We start from the raw sequence: 26388 nt of genomic DNA, 5'->3' as shown, positions 1-26388 counted from the left end.
CGTCACCCAGTCTTGCTCTGAGCAGAGTCAGATGACAGTAGTTAGAAGATGGCTGGCTGCGAGAAGCAGCAAGAATGAGAAATTTTAGGAAGACAGGGTCTTATCCAGACACTGCCCGATGAAATGGGAAGTCTTCAAGATGAAATGTGACCATGACCAAAGTTTTTTCTTATTTTCAAATTAGACGGGCTGGATTCTGCAATCCTTTCCCATGAATAACACCTAATTCTGCGAATAATCCCATTGACGTCAGTAGGATATACACGTGAATAAAAGTAGTAAGAATGGCCTCCTAAGGGCATGAGCCAAAGTCCACTGCAGTCAATAGAAAGACTAGGCTTCGGATCAGGACCTAAGGGAAGTTTGTCCCAGCCTGGTTCCTAGGGCTGATGCAGGGACAAACAATGGTTGGATTTCATGCAGCCTAAGGCAGTCCTTCAAAGCTTGCAGGAGAGAGAATTGCCAGGTCAAAACACTTCCTTGGCCATCCACCCTCTACTCTTTACCCTCTCCTTCCTCCAGCCAAATCCTGATTTGATCCACAGCTCACCTCGGTATACTGCCCCTGCACCTTGGCTTCTGCAGGGGCAGTGCAGAGATCCCCTATACTAGTGCAAGCAGGCCATAGAGCAATAGTGAATCAGCCCTCAAGTGTGTATATATTCTCCTTCCTTAGGGTCTCTAATGGCTTATTTCTGTATCCTGGGCAGTACAGCAATGGTTGCTTTATCTGGAAACCAACAATGCATTGATAGGTTTGCTAATGTGACAAATACCGCAAAATATCAGCTTACAAACTAATTGGGTAGAATGCAATAAGACATTTGCAACATTCAACTTAACCCAGTTGTGTTGCAGCAAGGAATGGTTTCAACACAGAATTTATTGTGTCAATTTTAAATCTGAAATAGCTTGTAAAATAGAGCTGTGAGTTTGCTTTAGAATCATAGAATCTCAGGGTTGGAAGGGACCTCAGGAGGTCATCTCGTCCAACCCCCTGCTCAAAGCAGGATCAATCCCCAATTTTTGCCGCAGATCCCTCAATGGTCCCCTCAAGGATTGAGCTCACAATCTTGGGTTTAGCAGGCCAATGCTCAAACCACTGAGCTATCCCTTCCCCACTTATAAGTGTAACCTTAGTGATGAACTTCCCAGTGTCCAGAGTCTCCATCTCTGAAGAATGGTATTGTTTCACTGTTGAAAAACCGAGGACATAAAGCACAATCCAGCTCCTATTAAAATCAGTTAGAGGACTACCTGGGCCTTGGATATAGCCCATAAAGTGCACCCTTTGAATGGCCCTTTTCCTATTTTTACTAGGACTCTACCAGTAGTAACATCAGGGAATCATGAGGAGTGTTGAAAGCCCACAACTCCAATTAAGTAAGTGATATCCTGAAGCCCCTACTCTGTTTTTACACAGTGGAGTTATTAGGTCAGCTCAGCGTTTAATCACAAATCTTACTAAACACAGGAAGAACCTTCACACCTGAAGGAGCAAACCTCACTGTAAGTAAAACAGAGTTTGCATGAGCGTTGCTTGCATGCAGTTCTTGGTATGAAAGCTTTGGGCCCAATCCCATATTCCATGCACATCTGTGCTCTCCTTTAAGTCACAAATTATTTCTAAGGGGGTTGCAGAATTGGGTCCTGGGCTTGTTTACCCACCGTAGCCATTACATTTACTTTGTGTTATTTTTCCTAAAATGCCTAAACAGTATGTCAAATCACAAGAGATGCTGAGCACACAAGATTCCCTTTAGGCCAAGCCCTGAAGGCCTTATTTATACAAACTCCTACCAATTTCAATGAGCATTTACCTGAGTAAAAGTTGAATGAGAAATTCAAGATAAGAGACATTGAGTTCAGGAGGCATTAACAGATTAGATTTTGCGCAGCCTGTAACACGAACTCTACATTCTCATGGATATTAATTGAAAAGTGTCAGTGGTTGGATAAAATACTAGCTTTATATTGCAAAGAGGGAGTTTGAATGCTTAATTTTGTATTTTTTATTAACATGTGTATTACCTTTTTCTATCAGTGTAGTTACAGTTGAATTGTAACAGATGTGCAGTCTCTCCCTCTCTCAGATTTCCTATTGTCACTCCATCTGTTTGGGACTTTTGATATTTTATATCTGAAAAAGGCCAGGCTGAAAATGACAGAATGGAAGGTAATAAAGAAGCTCATTAGATGTTTCTCCCACCACTGGTTTCCTAACACTGTGGAAAGAGGTTCTTGCAGACTTCATTCGATTAGCACAGTTTTTAGATTTACAAGCAGAAAGTTTGGGGGCAAGGAAGATACAAAAAGTCAAATGCCACTTAATGATATATATCCTACTCTTCAGCATTCCAATAGTTTGGTCTGAAAATATAACTGCTGTAAGTTGAGGTAAAACATTACTTATGCTTAGACTGGATTTTTTAAAAGTAGAACATTTGTCCCAAAATTATGGACACAGGAATGCCCAAGAAAGGGTTCATTTTATACATCTGTTTGAAGAAAAAAAGCTCTGAAGAATTCCAGCTCCATTTCACATCACTTCTTGTGACCTTTCCACCTGCATAGTTCACCTTGGGCCCATAATGAGTTGATAACTGATGGACTAAACCCAAAACTTCGTAGTTTTGGACTGGCTCCCTTTACGATAGAGCCTGCAGTAAAAACTATCATAATGAGCTGCTCAGGCGCACAATCAGTTACCATGATGCTATTAAAAATAATGTTATTCTACCTTCCTGGCTAAAAACCACCACCACAAGCCCTTACTTGCTTCAAATGGGTGGCCAAATACAGCTTTACATCTTAATGTAGTTGAGTAACAAATACACATCAGAGAATGGGACTGGAGTATTTCTTGTATTTTGAAAGAAAAATAACTAACACCCATGGCAGAGAGAAAATACCTATGAAGCTCCCCAAAAATACTATGATGTGTACAACATATATTATTGCAGTCACTTACCATACGTACAGTGTGGCCAATGTTTTCAGACCTAGGGGCAAAACTCCAATTGATTTCAACGAGACCAGGATTTCACTCTTGGGGCTAAATCCATATTTGGTCACTTAAGGCACCTGATTTTTAAGAGTACTCAGCAATCAGCAGTTCTCATTTACAAGCAAATGAGCCATTTACTATCTCTGCATATGTTTTAATATTTATCCCAAATTAAAGACCTGAAGTTCATCTATATGGAATTAGCTGCAGGATTGAGGCTTTAGGCCTTCAGTCCTGCGGGGTCCCGAGCACCAGCAAATTGGAACGATTTCAGAACCTCTCAGGATCCGGGTTCAAACGCTGCAACTTTGACTTGTGGTCAGTTTTCTTGGCTTTATTGCTATATTTTAGAAATTTCATTATGTGTAATATAATTCTGCATGCCAAGTACCTGTCAGTGACAGAGTCTATAGCCAGCTAATATTGTTTTGGTTTACAGTCATTGTGAAATTTTTAAATGTATTTTTTAGATTATTTACATGGCATTTTTCTTTATAGAGATAAGGGTACTGTCAAAATTTTGGAGGTTGAATGTCTATTGTGAAAGTTCCAGAGAGAAAATTTAAGTAAACAGAAAGAAAGGATATTCTGTGTTTGAGGAACTTGGATTGCAATTCAGAAAGCAGGCATTGGCCACCAGTCCAGATTTTCCCAGGATTGTCCCTTTGCATGAGGTAGTTGTTCCAGGAAATCTGTAAGGGTGCTCAGTGCACACTGCCACCTATCTAGTTTTATGCTATCAGGATCATCCCAGATGTCCTGGGTTTTTTGGACCTCAGAGATGGCAATCCTATATCCTGGCTCTGCCACAGACTTCCTCTGAGACCGTGGCCAAGTCTCTTAATCTGTGCCTCAGTTCCCATCAGTAAAATGCGGATAAGACAAAGGGTAGAAGAAAGTAGTAGCATCTATTTATACAGTAAATGCTTTAGGATAGGAATGGTCTCTTGCCTTGTATATGTACAGCACCTATCGCAGCAGTTCCCTGATCACAGTTGGGGCCTCTTGACTGCTAGCATAATACAACTAATAATTAGATGTTTCACCCAAATAAATACACAAAAAACACAGTAGTTTATACTTTGGGGTTTAAAGTCTGCTCCTTGTGTCTTTTCTTCTGTCATTTTAATACAATAATTTCTAAAACAGCTCAAAATATTCAATACACCACTCTTAAAAAGGTTGGTTTCATAAAATTAAGAGTAATATCCCAACCATTTGTATGGGACCAAACTTGACATCAAGCACTGAAACTTTTCTTTTTCTGCTTTGCAAATTAATACCCTACACTCTTTCCCAGCCACCACAATGTTCCTTATCTCTTGGGACATTTGTAACTAGACCACGTAGAAGATTCCCCACTTTTCATTGAAGTGGCAACACTCACAACGGTCAATAAGTGTTTTCCTGGCAGTTCTCAGACTATTTGCTGTGCATTCAGAGAACAGTTGGCAGGACCTCCTGTGGATAACGTGATATGTGCACTACTTAAGAATTTCTTGAGCAATCCTAAATAGAACATAACAGAATCATATAAATAAACTAAGTTTGATTAGAAAAAAAATCCGGTATATTTTTTTTTTAAAAAAAGCAAACAATACTGGTGTGTTAAAAACTAACTTCACTGCTTGCAAGTCCATGAAAATGTTGAACTGCAAACTGCTGACTAGCCAGTGGTTCATACATGTAAACACAATTACTTTGTTCCTGAGATTTTACCACCATTTCAGGGATCCTGAAGCTTCAAACAAACTTCTAAATTCTCAAACTAGTGAAAGATCAATCACCAAACTAGTTGCATTTTCCCCCCAGGGTCTCTACCATATCTACATGATCCTGATTTAGAAAGGGATTAAAGAGGCTGTTTTCAAATTAATAGTGGAACGTAGCCACTTGCTCCAGATTTTCCTTGAGCTCACAGACGCTCAGTCATAATAACCCAGTCTTTAATTACAGCACTTAAGGTGAGGTTCTCAGAGGACCAGAAGTAAGATTAATTCATAAGGCAACAAATTTTACATCAAGCTTAGAACTGGGAATCATTAGTAGTAAATTAATTAGTAGTAAAGTCAACACTATTCTGCTTTTCCCAGATAAATCTGGCAAAAGTTTACTATAATCCTTCCCAGTGTGCCCAGAAGTAATTTAACATGAACAATAAGAAATTAAAGAGTATGTGACTTTCTTTGGGGGTTTTATAGGAGGCAGTCTGTATTATTAACATACAAGAGAGCAGGGTTGGATTCCCAGTCAAGCCTCTAGACCCCAGGTCTAACATGGGCAACACAAGCACTTGGCATTTTTCTACATTAAAAGAGGAGGTTGAGGTTTTTTAACGATAACCATTTTCCTTATGCAGGGGCACATTAACACCTTTAACTCCATTCTGCTGGCAAGAGACAACATTAGTCCTGTGCCATGAGCTCCTCCACTCTGAGGGAGACCCCCGCCCCTCCAATAACACCCAGGTTCTCAATCATAAGGAGAGATACCTTCATTGCTGTATGTGCCCTGAGGTTTCCTTTGCCTACAGACATCCATAACAGAGGCTAGGAAGGAAGGAGAGCTGCAGATGATGACGGAGCACAGATCCCAGCTCCGTTACAGAGACATTTCTTTACATAATTAAAAGACATTTATACTAATTCTGAACCTCTTGAACATAAAATAAAGTATCAGGCAAATAAAGTCTTCAGCCTTATCCAGAGTTACTCTTTATACAAGCTGCAGTGTTTAGAATACTGTGTGTGATGAGTGCTATATTCTTCCCTAAAACGTTGGCTAAAGCTGCTATCAGACTTTAGAGTGAAACAAGATACTATTTGCTACATTGCCCTAGTACCCGTTTTTTCCCCCAATAAACACTTTCCCGGAATACTAAACTCAGAACATTTTCCTCTTTGCAAGGAGATGTAGCCTTTTGCAGAGAAACGAACACTCAGTTTCATAATCCCAGTGTGCGACTGTCTGTTCTGTAATTGATATTTAAGCTTGATAACATCTCACAACATTATTGGGTTTTTGAACTATAAGGGATGCAATACCTGCAAATGCAAGGGAGGCACAGCTCACTAGGGGAATGGTGGAAGCTCCAGTCCTTGCAACAGTTTTTGGGTGTAGCTTAAAATAACATCGCAGCATTTCTTCCTTCCAATTTGAACCGATCAGCTGGCTAATTACATTGGTGCATGTCAGGTAAAGAAAACTAAAGGTCCGTTACCAAGTGGAACAATCCGTAACATAGAAAGGGGCGGGCAGAACCATAACAACCAGCCAACAAACATACATCCCAGAAACTATCGCTATCAGTATTAGCAGCTTGACTAGCTAAATCAGCACTTATTGATTAATCCCCCTCTCCTTACTGACTTTCTGTTTTACTCCATATCCCATTTATACTATTTCCTGTTGCCTTAACAGGCTAACCTGCTGCAACCATCGCTGGCCCTTGATAACAATACTTGTTTCTCAGGTGTGCGTAGTTGGGGCTGTAATCACCCAAACCTATAAACTAACCCGAGGGAAGAGGGTAGAAGCACATACACACCCATTCCCCCTCCCAAAACAAAACCGGTGAACTAACACCGCACAAACAGGTAGCCTCTTAAGGGACATGACTACCCAATCACAGACCCACTAAATATTACGACTTCTATTTGCACATTGAGGCCATGGGAAGGAGGATGGTCTGGGGGCAAAGGCACTGGACTTGGGTTTCAGGAGATAGGAGTTAAATTCCTAGCTCTGCACAAACTTACTATGTGACTTTGGGCAGGTTCCAGGCTAAGATCCTCAAAGGTATTTAGACACCTAACTCCCATTGATTTAAAGGGGAGTTCCCTTTGAGGATCTGGGGCTTAATTCCTGTGTGCCTCAGCTACTGATTTGCCAACCTCACAAGGACAGTATGAGGGTAAATCTGTAAACATTGGAGTCATTTAAGATAGATACTACAGTGATGGGGACCATAAGGTCCAGTTCTCCCGCTCCAATCACTGTTTTGTTATTTAGCCACAGTAGAACAGCTTCAATGGGAGAGATAGAGGGCGCCTTACATTGCAAAATCCCATAGCTCAGTAGTTAGAGTGCTCTCTGAGGAGAGTTCAGATCCTTTCTCCCCCTCTGGCAGTGGGTATCCCTCATTGCAAATACGTGCTTTAACCACTGAGCTAAAAGTCTTCAGGAGGGCATTGGCACCACCCCCTCCTTCGGTAGTGGCCAGATTTTGGCCTCATCTGGCAGGCATGCTCAGAGGCCTCCTACCAGCTTGGGCCCTGCACAGGACTCAGGTGACAGAATGCCCTGGTCCATGGGTATTTGGTGGGAGCTAGATAGGCACCCGGAGGCCTGGTGGGGGCTGCAGTTTGCATGCCCACAGGCAGAAACTGAGGCACCAAGAGGACATGTACCCTGAATACTTAGGCACCAAGTAAGTTTTGGGTTCAGTGGAAGTTTTGTGGATTCCAGTGAAGCCAAAACTGAGGTTTAGATGCCCAAGTACCTATGTGAATCTCGACCTAGGCCACTAGCTATATGCAGCCAACCTGGAAAATTTGTATCTAAATGGGAATGAGGTAGGGCATAGACTTGAGCTGGAAAATACAATCTGGAACCCTAGATCTACCTTCACAAAGGCCCATGTGGCCCTGTGACCCCCTCAGTATGTCGTGATGGTGGATGGAGTTGGACAGGAATGTCAGAAGTGGAGTAGATAGCAGTTTAGTCTGATTAACCAACTATAGTTCCTCACACAAAGGCTGAAGTCCCGTAGACTGTAGGAAGCTCGTCAATGAGGATCTGTGGTCTGATGACTCTCCTGTAGTTTGTGAAGCTGGGGATCACTTTTGATGAGCCTTTCATGGTTCATCAGACATCTGTTCTCTTCTCATGAACCACAGGTCGTTCATCAGAGTGGAGCTGCAGCCTGTTCTAGATTTAACAGACCTCATCCATTTCCTGCCCCAGAACATCTTTCACACAAGTCCGCCAGGCCCCACTTGATGTCTAGGAATGGATTCTTCAGGGGTGGGGAAGCTGGGATGGTGGCTAAACCAGTTTAGGATTAGGGTTAGAGATGTTGGGATAGGAGATTAGGGAGTAGCCAAAGCACCAGCACCAGAGTGTCTTTGGTGCACCAGTGCCTTGGCACAGGGAGTCTGTGAGGCCCCAATGCTGATACCATGCCTCACTAAGGCACAGGTGCATCAACACCGGCGGAGTCCCTGAAATGCCAGTGTTTTGGTGCTTGTACCCAGTCCTAAAATCCAGCCCTTCTTTCACCATTAGCCTTCCCTCTCTGCACATCCCAGTCCTCTTTCTGCTCGTATATTCCACAGGAACATTGCACAAGAGGAACTGTAAAGTAGCTTTAGTCCTAACACCTGCCAGATCTGTTAACACCTCTTCCATTGTATACTGCTATTTAAATTGAGCACTTACATCTGTTTCCTTATTATATAAATGTGACTTAACCCAGAAAAGCACTTTTCCTGGGGGTAGATGTGCCATCATCTCAGGAGGCACTAAGGCACCATGCAGCCATAAATACAATTTTTTTTGAAAGATCCATAAAGCTGAGGTGCCGCCTCCTGGGATCACTCGGGAGTCCATGACACTGTTTGCAAACGTAGGTCCTGATTCCAGTTTGGGCAATTCCAGTACATTTTGCCCAATGAAATTCCCCCTAGTAGTGTAGCACACGAAGAATTAAAGAATTCTTTGTGTGCTACACTACTAGGTAGCATTGCTGTGTTCTCTCACCAGTGCTGCCATGTTCCACCCTGGAGATGGCTGTATTCCCATACACCAGGCCAGAGTGTGCTTATTCTTGCATGGGTGTGCAAGGGATAGAGGAGTGTGACTTCCCGCTTTGAACTCCCACCACACGTCGAGCAAGGCATAATGTAGTCCCTGCACTTTCCTGAGCTCCATCCTAGCACTCCCTGGCCAGGGCCCTGCCTCCTGTCCCCTCTCACAGGCCAGCAGAGCTGGCCAGACACACAGGGGAAAGCCGGGGCAGGAATGGGGAATTCTGTCTGCTTAAGGCACCATGTCTCCTGGAGCTCTGAGTAAGACAGAGCTGCTCCACACCACCACCAGCGTGGGCTTGTGCCTCAAAGGCACAATCTGGCCCACAGTTTGCAGACAGCGCGTAGAGTGCTCAGGGATCCTACTAGCAGGAAGATGCCATTCAGACTTAAATAATTCCCATTCAGATGGCAAAGCTTAGAAAGGTAGATGAAAGCCTGAGAACTTCAAGCAAAATCCCTTCTTCCCCCTTCCTGGGCAATGAGGGGGAAATGGATCCCCACTATTTTGATTATTGGGGCTACAAATTGTACCCTTATTGTGGGCGAAAATGTAAAAAGTATGGAGAAGTTCACAAGCTGTTACAGTATAACCATGAAAATAGGTCAAGTGGTTTACGGCGTGGAATGTTGTAACAAGTACAAAAGAGCCAGACAAAGAAGCTGGATTAGTCTAACCCCAAAAGGCCACATTGATATCATCTAAGGACTGTTGAAATTATGCTTGGTAAAGACAGAAGATTTGGAAGTTAATAGACCAATAGTGGTGTGATGGATATTAGACCTAACTGGTGGACAATATCATGAGGGAGAGGAACTATGATGTTCACTTTTTCCCCTTTTTGGGTTCCAAGAAAGAGACTTTGAAAAAAGACCCATACTGTTCAGATCAGTTCCGCTCAAATCTCCCTCTCGTTTCCCATCCCAGTTTGCATCCCACCTCATCCCCTGAACTGCCAGCAACTCATCTCAACTCATCTAAAGGACTTTCTTCCTGAGAGGAAGGCTGGATGATCTTCATCTTTTTCAAGGAACTTTGTTTTCACCTGTGACTGCACGGTGATGGCTACAGAGTAGCCATTAGCAGGACTGCATCTGCTCTTCTAGTCAGAACTGCAGTCTGGCTGTCCTGCTTCTCATGTAGAGCAGAAATAGCCTCACTCTGCTCAGCTCAGCACAGCTTACACTGGTCACACTGTTGGAACTACCCAGGCACTCCAGCAACTATATGAGCACATATGCAATTGTGTTAATTTCTGCACCGTGGACTCATCTGGAGTAACTAGGATCTCCATGAATTCTCTCTTCCTGGGTGGTACTTAGTCCCAGTTGCCCTCATCTGATACAGATGCAGGAGACAGAGGCTCACTGGGCAGGACTGCTGTGCAGAAGGTCTGTCTGTCTGTCTGGACCACCCAGTGCTGAGGAGGCTGGAAGAGATGGTCCAAAGTTAGCTGCGGTCCCTGCCTTCAGGGTGGATAAAAATATATCTTTTTTTATTAAAAACTCAGATTTTTTATTTCAATTCAATAGAGGTTTATTTATTTATTTTTAAAAACAAACCTATTTAAAATTAAATGTGAAATTATGGCAATCTGTGTTAAGGCCCAAATTTGCTATGTTCCATTAAAATGATTCAAGTTAATTTTAAAAATAAAATAAAATTTAAATTAAATTTAAATTTAAAATTTGCTGCCAAATTTTAAAGAAAGCAAAATCACTGAAGTGGTGGAAGCCACTGGCTAACCAGCTGGAACCAGAGTTTATTGAAGTGCTAAACCAGCCATTGACAGCAGTCATTTCTTCTTTAGGTGCAGAGAGAATATTTTCTCCATTTCAATTTATTCAACTAGTTCAGCTCAATGACTAGTAGATTCAAAGTTAAGAAACCAATGGAGAGTTACAAAAGCAAGAAGGCTTGTTTTCCTCTTCCAGTCTATGAATAAAAACTAGGTGTGAGGGGATGAGATCTACTAATTCTAAAATCTTGAAGAGCATCATGACCAGGAACAATCAGTTCAATTCACTGACTACAGATAATACTTCTTTTCTATAGTCATTCAGTTAGTTTTAAATGCAAAACATGTTTTGATACATTTTTGATATGCTTTTTCGCCTTAGGTACAAAATATTTAAGGTCATTTCATTTAATTAGTTAAAAAAATTAAAAATACTAGCTTTTTGCATTTTAGTTGAATTTAAAGTTTTATCCAAATAGAGCTTGACACAAGCCACAAGTAAAAGAGTTAATCCTCATCTAGAATAGCGCCTGTCATCATTTTCTAACATAAATGTAAAAATTAAGAATCTGAATAAATGCAAGTTAAGCTACGTAATTGCTTAAATAAATGTGTTTCGATATAGGTATAGATATAGATATAGATAGGTATAGTGTAACCTCCTGGTTAGCAAAAAGAAATACCAAATTTAGCACAAAGGCTATATTTAGTTGTTAATCACCATGTTTTAATGGTTACCAACCAATGAGACTCAATCTTTCTTGAGGGACATAGCTGCAAAATACAACTGCAAAACAATATTAAAATCAATGACTCTCCCACCTATTAATGTACACAATGATTAAAATTAATGATTTAAATCACTTTCTTTTAAATGGATCCACGTTTCCCACATTCCTTCTTAGGGCCCTCTGTTTTACTTGTTCTTTCAGCACTACTGCTCTTGGGGGTCCATCAGGAGATGGGCTTTGTTCTTCTAGGGCTTTGTCCTAAGTATGAGAAAAATATTATTAATCTCTCTGAACAGCATGGACCCTGTGGAGCTGGAACAGACCCATGGAGCTTGTTGGCAGCTGTGGGCCCTTCAACCTGAGCTTTAGTGCCATGTGGTATCACAGAGATCATAAACTTCTTTTCACACCTCTGTCCTGGAAAAGCCAGGGGAGAATTCAGAGGGGCAGGGTAGTAGGTGGGCCTGATAAGTGAACTAGCATATGATTGCAGTGGGTGCTGAGTTTCAAGAACTTCAAACAGCACATGGGAGAAGTGACATCTTTGTGCCCATCACTTATTCAAGTGACTGCGCACAGCAATACTAAACTGTGGTGTTTACACACATCCACTGTGTTCTCTGGTGTGGTATGTACTGTAATTCTGACTTACAGTCTGGCCTCCTCTGCACTGGAGAGGTTGCCAGGCCTCCTTCATCCATTGTGACTTTGATAGAAATAATGGACTCTCATACCCATAACCCTGGAAGTAGCTGCACTACCCTGCATATGGCCCCGCTCTGTCAGTGCAATTTCATGCAGAATTCCCTTTGTTGTTTCTTGTGGCAACTTCCACTTTATGTTGGTGTCCTCTCCTGTGCCCACCCACCGCAGTCATTCTCGTCCGCAGTTCCTCCTATTGCCTATCCTAGTCATCAACAGATTGCTCATGTGGCACCAGTATGGTACAGGTCACGCTTGCTCATGAACTCATCAGTGACATCAATCTCTGTGTTGGAAATATCCTGCCGCAAGCATGCCCCCTCTTCCTCTTCCAATGCCCTGCTGCTGACATCTCACTTCTGACCGGGATGTTGCCACTTCACCTTCTGAGTGGAAAGAGTGGGCAAAATGAAAAGGCCTACCTCAGGACCCTTCTGCCTGGTTTTTGGCACCATGTGGTAACGAGCATATGACATCACCTCTTTGCCCACTGCCTAGCTGGCCCTGAAAGACGTTTCTCAAGATGCCTAGAGAGAGAGGAGCTTCCATTTTGAAATTTAAAGGTGGAGCTGAAGCAACCTTCTCCTAGGCCATGCTATGACTGTTCTCTGTCTTCAGTAGTGATGCCTCAGCCCCCGCTCACAACTTTCCTGCCCCTCCTGACCACTAATCTGAAAGGAAAAATACAAGTTGGTGCCAAACTCAGACTGGCAGCTGGACTCTGCCAAAAGATTTTGTCTAAGGTCCTGTAGAGAAAAAACTGCTCCTCCCTTGAAAATAAATTGACAAAGTGGTGCAAGGGACAGGGGGGAAAGCTCAGCACTCTGGGAAATGGTAGCATTCACCTTCTGCATTCTGTGGGCAAAGTCATCGGTGGCTCCAGTCCCCAGGGAATTCCTTGCTTTCCACAGCCAAAGAAGGGGTTAAAAATAATCTGGAAATACAGCCAGGCACCCGGCAGCAGCAGCCCAGAGGGCAGGTGAGTGTTGTGCAGATGGTTACTGCTATCAAAGGGCCACTCAGTGCACTCGATGGCAAGCTGGGAACGTGCTGTTTTATTCAACAGCATCAAAACAGAGTGGGGAGGAAAAACTCCCACCCACAAAACAAGAAGTAAAGGAGGGGTGGAGCATGGCTCAATCCCATAATACTCTGGAGAACCTAGTTAACCCTATCATGACCACTTTACTACAATTACAAATCCACCTTGAGTCAGGGGAGCTGCCTGTTGGCAATGGGGGCTAATATGTGGTGGTGGAGAGGAGAGAGGATGAGGAGGAGATGGGGGGAAGGGATGGAATCTGTGGGGCAAAGGAGCAGGGATAGGGTGAGGGCATGGAGACAGTTTGGCTTAGTTCAGCAACTTGTTGGTTGTTGCTCTTCATTTTCCCAGTCTCTGGGGTCGGGGGAAGGGGGAGTCTCATGAACCTCTTGAGCACCAAATGCTCCCAGGGCTATCACCAGCCCAAATGGCAGGGCTCTCCTGTTTCTCCTTTCCTTTTCATCGCTCTAGGATCTCTAGGTCCAGCATACATTTGCAGAGCTCAAGGTTGCCCCTTGACGTAGGTGGCGTGTGTTCAGAATGTTGTGGAGACAGAATTCCCTCAGATTTCAGAGTAACAGCCGTGTTAGTCTGTATTCGCAAAAAGAAAAGGAGTACTTGTGGCACCTTAGAGACTAACCAATTTATTTGAGCATGAGCTTTCGTGAGCTACAGCTCACTTCATCAGATGCATACCGTGGAAACTGCAGCAGACTTTATATATACACAGAGAATATGAAACAATACCTCCTCCCACCCCACTGTCCTGCTGGTAATAGCTTATCTAAAGTGATCATCAGGTGGGCCATAAGCTCATGCTCAAATAAATTGGTTAGTCTCTAAGGTGCCACAAGTACTCCTTTTCTTTTTGCGAATTCCCTCAGAGTTGCTTCTGCTGCTCTCTAGGGGTCCTTTGTGCCTGAGAATTAAGGCAATGGATTGGGTCTGTGTATGCTAGGAATAGAGGGCTTTTTCCCCCACCCCTTTAAGTTTCTCCTATCCCGATCAGATCCCGTGCACAGGTAATGCAGCACAGAGGCAGAACTGACTCACCATTCTGTGTCTGGAGGATAAAGCTCAGCAGTCAGGGAACAGGGACACAGAGTGTGTTCAATCTCATTACCCCAGCCAACTGGACTTAGTAGGGCATCCACCGGGAAAGAGTTTCCTTTTTTGTCTCCAGCACTGTGTTGGGCAGTGAGAAAGTCCTTGTACAGGCCAGAGCTGCAACAGATGAAGATGGTGACAGACTGTGTAAGACAATTGTTTGAGGGTTGACATTGTTGCAGAGGGACTGACCTGCTTCCCACAGCTTAAAGTCCACTGTTCGGTTTGGCAGCCAGCGCTCACTTTGGGGCTTTCATAAATGTCATATATTAAGCTTTTACATGTCCCCATTTCCTAACATCTACCTGGCTCTGGTATGCAAATACAGCTAGGTAATATATTGCCTAGAAATTTGGACCTTAGACCACTGAGCAGGGCAACAGTGAGGGACTTAGTAAATCTGGCCCTGAATCTTAACTTCATCACTGCTGATGCAAACGTCTGATTATTCAGCATCACATAGTAATAATTACTGTAGTGAAGAATATGGACCAAATTCAGTCCAGGCGCCAGACAGGGAACTCTGCTGAATTCTTGCTTGGCTCGATTAATTTTATGTGCTTCTGGGAGAAATCTCTGTCCTTGCTTTTTTCAAAATGGTAACATGAATTCGTTTACAAAATATACAGCATACTGCCAAGCAGAACATCTTAAGTACTGCCTCGGCTTCCCCCTCACAGAGCAAGATGTATCAGATGCCTCCCATGGCATAATTCCCCCCTTCCTCCTAAGAGCCTTCCTCAGGTCCTGAGTAGAGCTGGACAAAATTTTCGTGCGAAACCTTTTTTTTCCTGAAGAATGTGGATTCAAGTGGACATGAATTCAGGTCAATTACTTGGGGGTGGGAGGATTTGTAAATGTCAAAACAGTTCGTTTCAGTATTTCCAAAGCAAACCGTTTCAGTTTGTCATTTTGGAAAAACATTTGGTTTGGGAATTTCCCACTATTTTATTATTTTTTTAAATCATTTTTTTACAGCCTCAAAAGCAAAACAAAATGTTCCTACTGATACCAAAGGAAACTTTTTTTTTTGGACCTGCACCCAAACTCCGTATTCTGTATTCGGACATCCCTTGCCTTGAGATCGATACAAAGAAAGGGATTGGGAGGGAGTAGGGCTACTAATAGACTATGCATCATCTCCCACAGATTTTACTAATCCCTCTCCTGGGTAGCTTGTAGAGACTTTCTCTGCCTGAGGCTAGATTAACTTTAGTGCAGAGAGGGCCCCCTCCAAGTTAAAGAACCTCCCTGGAGAGGGATTCTAGGCACAGCTATTAGCAGGGAGAAGCCCTCATATCCCGGCCCTCCAATGGAGCCAAATGCTCCAGGAGTGAAAATGGAGGTGGTGTGAAGGCATTGGGTCCATATGGACAGCCTTCCTGTGCCCCTAACAGTTGTATTCATCATACATTTTGCGGGGTTTAGTATCCTTGTTGAAACATTTTTTAATAATCTCATAAAACCCCACCTGTAATCCCACGTGTGCTCCGGATTAACAGAGCCATGGGAGCAACAACAGCAGTCATCCAGTAAAAAGGCACTGAACTCTGTGGAATTTAAATGCACTAGAAAGAACCCTACAGTAAGGTAAAACACTGCTAGGGAAGCATTGGTTTAATTGTACCCTGGAGAAAAAAGAAGCATGGTATTGCTTCCTCAGCAGAATTTCACCTGACTGCACTGAAATCTGATAAATTCTCCACTTCCCACAGAGGGAATAGCAAAGAATTTAATGAGAAACACATTTGAACTGGACCTATAACTGTGAGATTACATGTTTGCTTATCTCTCTGTGGGATATAGAGAGATCCCTTCTTCTGTGTGCTGGGGGGCCTCTAGTCTAGTGGAATTAACCACATTGACTAGTAAATTAAAAGTAAAATTTCTTCAGACGCCTTCTGATATTCCAACAGAACAGTTTATACGGCTCGCAAAATAACAAAGCAGACGTTGTGATGACAGTGGGTCCGATCTTACAACCCTTGCTCATGGGAGTAGTCCCACTGATCTGGGACTTCTTCAGGGCCCAGTATAACTCCTATTACAACCACTGGAAAGATTTCCCTTGATGACGAATCATGCCCAAGTTCCTATGGGCTGCAGGATCAGAGCCTTTATTTCAGTGGACTGCACATGTGAGTAATGTAACTCATGTGCTTAAATGTTTGCAGCATCATAGCCTAACATGAGTTCTCTAGTACAGGGATAAAAGTTGTCCTTTATGCTATAAATAGGTGGCCCCTATAAATCAAGGTCTCTTAAATGGAATCGAACCATTGGCAACTATCCAATGGATTGATGAAGGGATGGAAATTTCACTGTGAGTAGAAACAGGCAAAACAGTCAATTTTCATTTGGTTTCAAAATCTATGTTTTGTTTCGTTCCACAAGTGTTGGTCAGTTTGTTCGGACTCAAAAGCTTATTAAGCAAAAGAGTTGTCACTTTGACAGTGAAACAGAATGGCTTATCTTAGAATGTGAGCTCCCTGGAGGAGGAACTGTCCTTGTGTTCTTTCTTTGTACCACGGTGCCCCCAGCCCTGATTGAGGTTCTTAGCTTTGTAGTCATAGAAATAATAATTATCTCCATTGGATTACTCACATGGGTAAAGTTATACACATGAGTGCTTGCAGGATGGGAGACCTAGTTGGTAACATTGGTGGTCCTTCTTGTGGCAGGATATGGGCTATCTCTGAAAGAATCCTAAATGTGTTCTTTTGCCAGGGACACAGAGATCTGTTTATTCTGGTAGCTGCTATTACTAAAATGTGACACGAAAGTTACAGCTGGATTTTGGATTTGTTATGAGGGGCAATACATAGATAAAAGAGAAGAGTGTTCTTTGTTGTACAAGCTGGGCTATCTGCAAAGATTCTTCCCTCAATGTAATTTTTTTAATTTGTGTTTTGTGATAGAAGACAATTACATGTAATAAAAAATTCTGACTATATTTTGTTTCTTATTATTCTATCAGTAAAGACAGTTCTGCTTATTGACATCAGACATAACCATCCACGTATTGTATGTGTAGGCCCTCTGGGTAATGAGGATTAGGAAGGTGTTGTATTATATATGTCTTCTGCAAATGTGTTCATTCAATTAGTTAATTTAGGTAGCCCTATGCTTCACTGAACATTAATTATATGTAATTGTGTATGGCTGGTAAACTGTAGATAAGAAGTGCAATTTGAATTTTTTAATTTTAGTTTAGCATTTGAAATTAATGAGCACGGGCGTGCATAACACATCTTTGTTGTTCCACTTTAACTTTGCTGTTGCTAATCAAGTTGAAATAAGTGTACAAGAGAAGTGATTGGGTTCTTTTGTCATCATCTAAAATATGTGGAGCATGTAGTACAAAAGGAGCATGTATCCCCATTTTGCCTCACTCTTTACTGTCAACAATATTCTCTCCTGCCAAACCCTTTAATAGAAACATGTGTAGTAGCTAATTTAGCAACATCCATTCTTCATATTCAATAAAAACGTTGTAGGATAGTCGACAGAAGAAAAGAGAAATTACACAACTATGTTTTAAAATTAAACACAGTTATACTTTATTATGGCAGCACCATCTCTTGTAGTATGTAGAGTGTATGCATGTGTGCAAAATCTCTTTATTCCCATTATTAAAAATAAAGACACTACATAGTATGCTAATATTTATACTGTGTTAAATGAAATGTTTGGGAAAAGGTCTTGAACTCAACTCGAAACAATGATGGATGAAAAGCCAAGCTTTTAAGGGAAATAATGTTTTGTATGATTATTGATTTTTTGGTAAAATATTTGAAAGTAGCACATGGCTTTGTTATTACTGATATGCAACTAAAATATGTTAGTACAGTTAATGTGGGAGTTTTGATTCGGCTAATGCAAGCCATTGTAAAGTCTGTTAAGGCTTAATTGGTGATCAGTTTCAACTCTAGTATTTTTTGTACATACACAACACAGCTAGATCTGTATGTATGTCCAAAATTCTTTTATATGCATATTTAGTTACTAGAAAAAATATAAATGAATAATTCTTGACATTTAAAATCTACACCACTCTACCATAACTGGAAAAAATACTTTCAAAGGTTCAAGTAGCTATAATATTGTTTATTGCCACATTGCCATATTTAAGATCAAATAAAACATTTTTCAGTGTGGAGTGTATATTAATCAATTAAATAAATAAATCGTATAAATCATATGAGTTAAAACATTTGCAGAACTATCTTCCATTTGGAGTGATAATGAGCCAAATGCTCAGTTGGAGTAAATCAACATGGCTCCATTGAAGTCCATGGGAACGAGGCTGATTTACACCAGTTTAGGATCCAACCCAAAGAACCTAATTCTGCTTTTAGTTACACCCATGCACCCCATTTGGCCCACTGGTTGGTTATCAACAGCAACTCACACGTTCTCGGAATAGGACTGATTCCTGTATCGCATGACCAGTCTTTAAATTCACAGCCCATCGTTTTGTTACAAAAGGCAGATGCACTCACAGGAATCATTTACCTTTGGAGTAGGAGTCTCAGGAGAGGGTTTTACTTGCTGAGTATAATGATGACAGCATTTGATAATAGGCCATGACATTGATGGCTGTTATCTGATACACCTATGGAATGGCTCTTGCCTCCCTTTGTTTCCCCTGAAAAGCAGCTCCATCCCTGTGGACCTATAATAGCAGGAATGCCACAGGGTCATGACAGAGGTATTTTAAACACAGACTTCGAAATGATAGTTTGATGGACAGAATAAGACTTATCCTTCCAGCTGTTCAAGAAAGAGTAGGAGTGGGGGACTGGAATCAGGGTCATTTGTAAATGAAGTGTTCCCCTCCATAAACTTGAAACTCATTATCTCCCTTGAATAAAAGAAAACCCTTCCCAAGTTTAAAAAAAAAGAAAGGATTCAACATCATGGCACAAATTACAATGTACGGATTTCAGGGTAGCAGCCGTGTTAGTCTGTATCTGCAAAAAGAAAAAGGAGGACTTGTGGCACCTTAGAGACTAACCAATTTATTTGAGCATACGCTTTCGTGAGCTACAGCTCGCTTCATCAGATGCATTGTTTTTTTTTTTAAAGAGTTGAATTCTAAGAGGAGGGGAATCAAACTTTAAAAAAAAGACAGACTTGGATATACGAGTTTGAGGTACAATCAGAAGTAAAAAGTGCAGCAAAAAGAGAAGATGCAGGAAAAAAAATCCTTATCAATTATAACTTTGAACAAATTGTTCAGATGAACATGATTGTAAAAAATGTCATTAGTTAAAATAGTGAAAGTAAGAAAATATGTTCAATGTAGAGGTACCCTTTTGATGCTTCTGACAACCAAAATAAACAGAAGTTCATAAAATATTTTATCGACACCAAAAGTGTATTCTTTGGAAAGCAAAAAATTAAACTGATCCATCAGACATTGTTTCAAAATGTACAGTCCAGTCTCAATGCTTTGGAGAGTAGGAAAGTGAGAATGCTATTTAAGGCAAAAAACAAAAGCCTTTATGTTCATTTGACCTGAACCACTGCTTTCCTCCCTGGGGCCAGATGAAGAATTCCAGTTCAGTTAACACTCTTGACTATCAAAAAGCAATTTGGCTGGGGTCAAACTGAAACAAATGGAAAAGGAGTACTTGTGGCACCTTAGAGACTAACCAATTTATTTGAGCATGAGCTTTCGTGAGCCACAGCTCACTTCATCAGATGGGTATCTCCCTTTTGACCTCCTAATGCAGCTAAGTGTGATCAAGGCCCTGTCTGCCATTGTAAGCCAAGGACTCGCACACGCACGCAGCAGCTCCTGAGAAAAGTGTTCCTCTCTCACGATCAGTTTAACGGCTATCCAAAGCGAAACTTCAGCCTGTATTTAACAGTGTTGGGGTTCTTCCGAGGCACAGACAAAGAGACCTTTGGTTTTGCTGGGGTGGAGGCAGGTGACTTTTTCTTTTCAGGAACAGTGACGGTGAAAGACAGTTCCGGCTGCTCCGACTGTTTGAACCTTGGAAGGAAATGGGTGGAGATGTGCTGGGGTTTCACCCGGGGACTGCAGCCTCTTTTGGCTTTGCCCCTCTTGTTCAAAGCCACATACCATTCTCTCCCAGTCCTTTCGGTCCTGTAAACTGCCGAGGCATATGTGTTATAGCTGTTTTCTTGAAACCTCTCCCTGAACTTGCAGTCTTCTGTAAATTTGGCCTAGGAAAACAAACAAATAGAAGTCTATTGAAAGATTTTTGTTTTACCAGGTAAGAAAGGAGGTCCAACAATGTCAATATAGGTGCCTATAATTTAGACTCCTCAATTCTTATATAATTGCCTACTTGAGTGGTCTGATTTTCAAAAGTGAGGCGCACCCAACAACTCATTGATGCTGCTTGGGTGCTTAGCACTTTTGAAAATTGGGCTATTTATGTGTCTAAATGTAGGTTTAGGAGATTAATTTGAGGCACTCATTATTAAAAATCTTGGCTGGAGGTATCTATCATCTGCCTCAGGAGTAACCTTCCCATTCTGCTTCTCCGCTATCCTCCACCAAAAGGAAAAATGCCTCCTTGTCTCCTTTGCAGCAGCTCCTTCAATGAATATTAGCTTTTGCTCTTTGGTGTGTCTAATTTCCTGCCCTCACAAAAATTGCTTTCTGCTGCATTGCCACTTAATAATCCAGAATGACAATTTGCATGCAGCTTTTCATCGCTTCACTGCACATAGTCTTGATCACACCGTTGTTTTAACGCTGGGTGTTTTGTTGTCGCTTGATAACCTTTAAAAATGCCTTTCAGTCAAAGAGCATTTTTCCTTGCAGAGTAATTGTCTTGGTTGTGCACCGATTCCCAGCGGACAGACTTCCATGGACTTCAGGCGCCAGGGATCAGGCCCCAGACTGTCAGAGTAAATCTGAACATCCCATTGAGAAACGAACCCTGCGCAATCTGAGAGGAAGGTCCACGGACGACTCTGAATCCACATAGTGGCAAGAATGGGGTTGCATCTGTAAGGTGCCAGATACCTTTATACAATACCAGGTATAGCTATATAAAAGGTAATTAATAACCCTTTCTTTATTAATAAAAGGTAATTAATAATTAATAACAAGAAAATGATGTAATGGAAAATGTTACACTTCCGTGGAAATTAATCTGTTTTAGTGTATAATTCTAATACTACTCCGCGGAATATCCAGTCTCAGAGTGCCTCAGCTCACCTCCCATGTTGTTGATGTAAAGGCAGGTTCTGTTCCTTTCCAGAAAATAAACATATAAAGGAAATTATAGGTGCTAAATCTTTTGCCAGAGGCACTAAGGACCAAATCCTCAAAAGTATTTAGGCTCCTCGCTCCCATTGAAATCAATGAGAGGCACCTAAATACCCCTGGCTTCCATTGACTTCAGTGGGCTTTGGATCAGCCCCTGGCTTTGACAGTTATCCCAAAAGAGTTTCTCTCTTGGGCTGAGACCTTGCAAAGATTTATGCATGTCCTTAATTTCACACACTGGGAATAGTTCCCGATGGGTGCATGTGGCCAAGGCACAAAAGTTAAGTATGTGCGTCTTTGCAGAATCAGGGCCTTCTAGAGCTGGGCAGAGATTTTCAAAGCAGATGGGAGGATTCAATCACCAACTCCCATTAAGTTGAGTGGCTAAATCCCCTAGTGAACTTTGAAAATATCAACCCTAGTCTCAATAATTTTTCATGAGAACACTGAAACAAGTCCTTTCTTGCGTGTGTTAACAGAGTGCAGGAATAAGGCCAGTCAGTTCGTCAGCCATAAAAAGTGAGAAGTTGACGTTTTGCCATGGTCAGACATCAGGGCAGCTGTGAAATGTAAGCTAAGTAAATCTCCGCCTAGATGAAATCACAGGAGATCATAGTGCATTTTTCCTAATGGAAGGGCTGGATACTGAGATGTATGTATAAATACAAAAAGACAGAATAGGGCCTTAATAATCTTCAGACACACACCTTTAAGATTTTTATTTATTAATATTCTTAAGCAGCAGCCCTTCAGGAATTAGCCACTTCTGTAATCTAATGATGAGAGAGTTAATTGGTGTCCTGAGATCATCTAAAGTGATTTCTAAGTGCAACAAAGTTTGATTTCAAAGTAGATTATTCAAATCTATTTATTTTAAAAGGGATGCTGGGCTTTTTAACTTAAAAGTCTGATGCAGTGCAAAGCAAAAAGAAACAATGTTTTAGAATCAATTAGAAAATGGTCAGATTTGCTTGATATCGCATTATTAAACCCATATTTTGTTTAAAGGAGTTGAATTCTAGAATTCAAATGGCAATGTCCTTGACCTGTATTGCATCTTTTCCATAACAACTTCACTTTAATCTCCTTTAGGTCTTTGCTTGAAAGAAGAAAGAATTGTTTTAATTATGCATTTTTGCTTTCTCTGCCTTTTGTTATCCAACATGATGTGTTATACATAAATGAACATTCCTCTTCCAGAAATAAAGGCTTGAGCTAAATTCCTAGCCACTCTCTAAAACACTGAATCCTGGAACCCTTACTTACATGAGTAATCTGTTACCCTGAGAAGAATACAGCATTGAGATGGAAAAGAGACAAATCCACAAAGAGGAGGAGTTGTCCCCTGAAGATTTCTTTGTTGAGGTTGCTGTCTTTGCATGGATCTCTCCCAACACAGACAGTTATGGGGTTAGGGAACTTCAGGAGAAAAGAGGGACAGAGGGCCATGCGTTGGTTAATCCCAGAGGATACCAGTGGTAAATCCAAGTAAAACTCAATGCATTCTGGGACAGCACCAACTGCTGTGAAGAATCACTTCTGCTCTTGGCATACCCCTGGATGGGGATTTCTGGGTGCATCCACCAGCAAGGGAAGCCTGGCAGCATGGGTCAATTCCAAGGCACCTAGAAGCCACTGTGGAGACATGCGACTTCCACACTGCTAGTTCCTAGGGGGAGACAAACTGCACGCACCGGAGAGGCCCAGATTACCCATTGTCATAGTACAATCAGTGGGCTACCAGTGGTGTCTCAGAGGAGGACATGTCTGCACTTCCCCACTTTGCATATTCAGAAGATGGAGCATGCCCTGCACCCCACAGAAAAGACCAGCGGGCCCATGAACACTGCTGGCAGGCTCCAGGGATCCATGCAGGAAGTCAGGGCTATCTGTGCAGAGGTCTTGACCCAGTGTCCCCCAGATTGCTGCCAACAACTGCCACTGGGACTTCTGGGGAGGGGGCCTTAGAAAAGATAGCACTGCCTGCGGCTATCATCCTCCCCAGCGTTTCTCCACAGGGCTGGAGTAAGGGACAATATTCTCCCACGCTCACCATGCCCAGTATTGCCCTAACCACTCTCCCACAACCTCGATTCACCCGGCCTACCCAATCTCCATCCTCAGCCCTCCATATCCATGAATCATCCTCCCAGGGCTGGGAAAAGACAAGCACAGCCACCTGAGTAATACTGGCCATACTATCTTCTAGCTCTCTTTCTTTCTGGGATCAAATCCAAGTTGAAACCATAGAGGCATAGTGCAGACAAAACACTTATGGAAATCACTGTACTGCAGGACCCAGTCCTTACTTACCTGTGCTTTTAATTTAGTATTATTAATAAAATGGTATTTTATTGATTGCACTCAGAGTGTGTGGGTACTCGGAGACATTTTCCTGGGTTGTATTATCTGGTTATTTTTTTCTGGACACCAACTTAGTTCTGGCCTACTAGCACAATCCAAATTTTGTTACAGCTTTACTATTTCCAAGCAGGGGAGATCAAGGCTGGAGACATACATTACTGGGATTCTAACGCTATCCTAACTTGAGTGATGGACCCCAAGAGAGTATAAAAGATGGCTACATTCAGTACACCAGACATGTGTTCTGAAGGTCAGAGTCATTCTTTCTTTCTTTTTTTTCTTTTTTCTTTCTCTACTATAAGTCTGGCCATACAGGCTAGGACAAAGGAATTAAAAGTATTGATGCAAGTGAGGGCACTGAAGCAGGTCCTCTGTTTCCTGCCAGGATCTGAATCAACGAAAAGAACAGGCCCTTTGTGTTTTGGGACATTACATTTGCTCAACTGCCTTTGGAATCAACGATGAGCGAACCCTTAGAACCTGAGGTTGAAATAGGGAGGCCTCTACCTGAATTTCATTTTCTTTTTATGAGTTGTTGCGAATATTTGGTGGATGCTTATTACTTACTAATACACGCATACACAGAGGTGTGCAAATTAAGCTTAAAATGGCTTCGTTCATTGTGAAGTTCAATAAATATATTAGAGTATGTGTCAGCGTGGCTAGAAGATTGTGGACTCGAGAAGATACCCAACTTTGACAATGCTGTACAGTATTAGGGGCAGGCTGCATAGCTAGAAGTTTTTCCCTTTGTCTGAATAATGAATCTGAAGAAATAAATCTGTCCTTTAGAAATCTGTTCAGTGGGAAATTAAAGATCTCGGGGGTCTGGGAGCTTTGGGAATCTCATTTGTCATTCCTTTGGAATTTCTTTGGAACTCCCAAGGGAACTGTGGTTCCCGGATAACACCTGGCCACCTTTTGGAAAAGAGAGTAAAGAATAACCCCAGTGCCCTGGACAACATTCTCTTTCTCAAAAAAAGAGCTTGCATTGTTCAAGGGTTTGGGCAAGCTATTGTCGCTGAGTCTATAATAGCTTTCACATTGAGCAATAATATATAATCACTTCACTATGGGCATCAAACTTTGTTTTCAAAACTTTGGAAACACCTCTGGTATGAAAGGTTCTATCTACCCCCATGCATGCCCATCTAATCTGTCTGTCTGGTTCCTATAATGGCACCCACCATCGCTGCCTTTGAATGTCTCCTCAGAGGGGATGACTAGGGCTAGCTGAAAAATGGGAATTATTTTCTGTGAAACGTCTCACACAAATGTCGTGAATTTTTTCACTGAACCTTCTGATTTTTTTGATGGCACAGCTAAAAACATGTTTCCATTCCAATCAAATGGGGTCAAAACAATTTTTTTTCACTTTTTCATTCAAAATGAATGGTTCGTTTGATTTTTCAGTTTTGTTTTGTTTCAATTTTCCTCCCTTTCACTCCCTTATTTTCCCTATCGCTCTCTCTCCCCCCTTTGGGAAATGTCCCTTTGATTTCAATAGGGACAGAGTGATGCCGAGCGCTTTTACAAGTCCCACTCTCCGCGTCCAACATGGCAAGAGAACAGACAAACAAACACATACTAAAATATTTCCAATCTGATTCTCTTTCCCCTGACAAACACATCAGGGTCAGATACAGCACTTGAATTGTTTGCCAGCTGCCCAGTGACTTTCAGTGTAACAGCACACGTCAATAGAGAGATTCAAAGTGGAGTCCACATACTTGAAGTGATTTTTGAAATCTGAACAAGAAAGCATTTGTGACACTGAAAAGCCATTGATGGGCCTGCAGTTCAGCAATGCAGTGAGCTGAAATACCAAGTCGTTTCCATAAATAAATGTATGGGAGTACAATGAGGATCTCATCAACAAAGAATAACAATGTTGCTAAGAAGGGGCTTTACCCAAGCAGATTGTCTTACAACTTTAAACCAGGGCAAAAAAAGGAAAACCCGATTTTCTGAAAAATGTTGAAGTTGTTTTCATTTTGCAGGGTTGGCAATTCACTGTTTTTTCTTTTTTGATTATAATTATTTTTCATGATTCTGCCCCACCCCTTCCCATTCCATTTTTCAAAAATTGAAATTTAAAAAATAAAACATTTTGCATTTTCAAAACCAGACGTTTTCAATTTTGAAAAGCAATATCTAACTAAAACATGTTCCATCTAAAAAGCTGCAACTGACTCTATTCAACTCTACGTATCATTTGGTCACTGAATGTTGACACCTGTTCAGAAACTGTTCCATAGGAAATACAAATAGAACTATAGGGACAAGTCATAAAGTCAATTCAATTTTTAAATGAAATTCAATAGGAGATTTGCCTGAGTGAGGACTGAAGCATTTAGCCCATAATTATTAATTTAGAACAATTCTTAACAAAGGAAAATTACCTTAAACCCTGTAGGAAAATATTTCTGCATTTATGCTAATACCAAACCCTCTTTTGAGATCAAGACCAAACCAGAGCTCAGCCATTTAATGATAATAATGTTGAAACATCTAACTGAGGACTTAAAAATTAGAAAGAACCCATCTGTGCATGGAACTGATAATTGCTAGTTTTAATATTATTTCTGAATCCAGTTTCCTTAAAAATGAACCACTTTATAATTTAATTAAGTTGCC

General features: G+C 41.6%; 1 protein-coding gene and 1 long non-coding RNA gene across 5 annotated transcripts in view; one reads left to right on the top strand and one right to left on the bottom strand.

The window, feature by feature from the left end:
* Window positions 1–23707, top strand: part of LOC125635773 (uncharacterized) — a 30586-nt gene extending 6879 nt beyond the window's left edge. The window contains exons 3-4 of the long non-coding RNA XR_007356372.2: window positions 20938–21174; window positions 22588–23707. This is a non-coding gene — a long non-coding RNA (uncharacterized LOC125635773). The remainder of the gene's footprint in view (window positions 1–20937; window positions 21175–22587) is intronic.
* FGF5 (fibroblast growth factor 5) overlaps window positions 11310–26388 on the bottom strand; it is a 38872-nt gene continuing 23793 nt past the window's right edge. For 2 of the 4 annotated variants that reach the window (XR_007356371.2, XR_012668018.1), the window contains 2 exons: window positions 14082–14252; window positions 11310–11542 (listed from right to left, as the gene is read on the bottom strand). Coding sequence is in view for 2 of the 4 variants with exons in the window: in XM_048847862.2 (XP_048703819.2) it covers window positions 19977–20330 (354 nt within the window). In the remaining 2 variants the exon portion in view is untranslated. Of the gene's footprint in view, window positions 11543–14081; window positions 14253–19837; window positions 20331–26388 lie in introns of those variants that run through there. The other 2 variants (XM_048847862.2, XM_075127468.1) reach the window with 1 other exon arrangement.

Source organism: Caretta caretta, chromosome 4 (assembly GCF_965140235.1).
Source record: "Caretta caretta isolate rCarCar2 chromosome 4, rCarCar1.hap1, whole genome shotgun sequence".
In the NCBI taxonomy this organism is placed as follows: Eukaryota; Metazoa; Chordata; order Testudines; family Cheloniidae; genus Caretta; species Caretta caretta.
The sequence above is the reverse complement of the archived record's forward strand: the minus strand, read 5'-3'. Positions and strand labels throughout refer to the sequence as shown.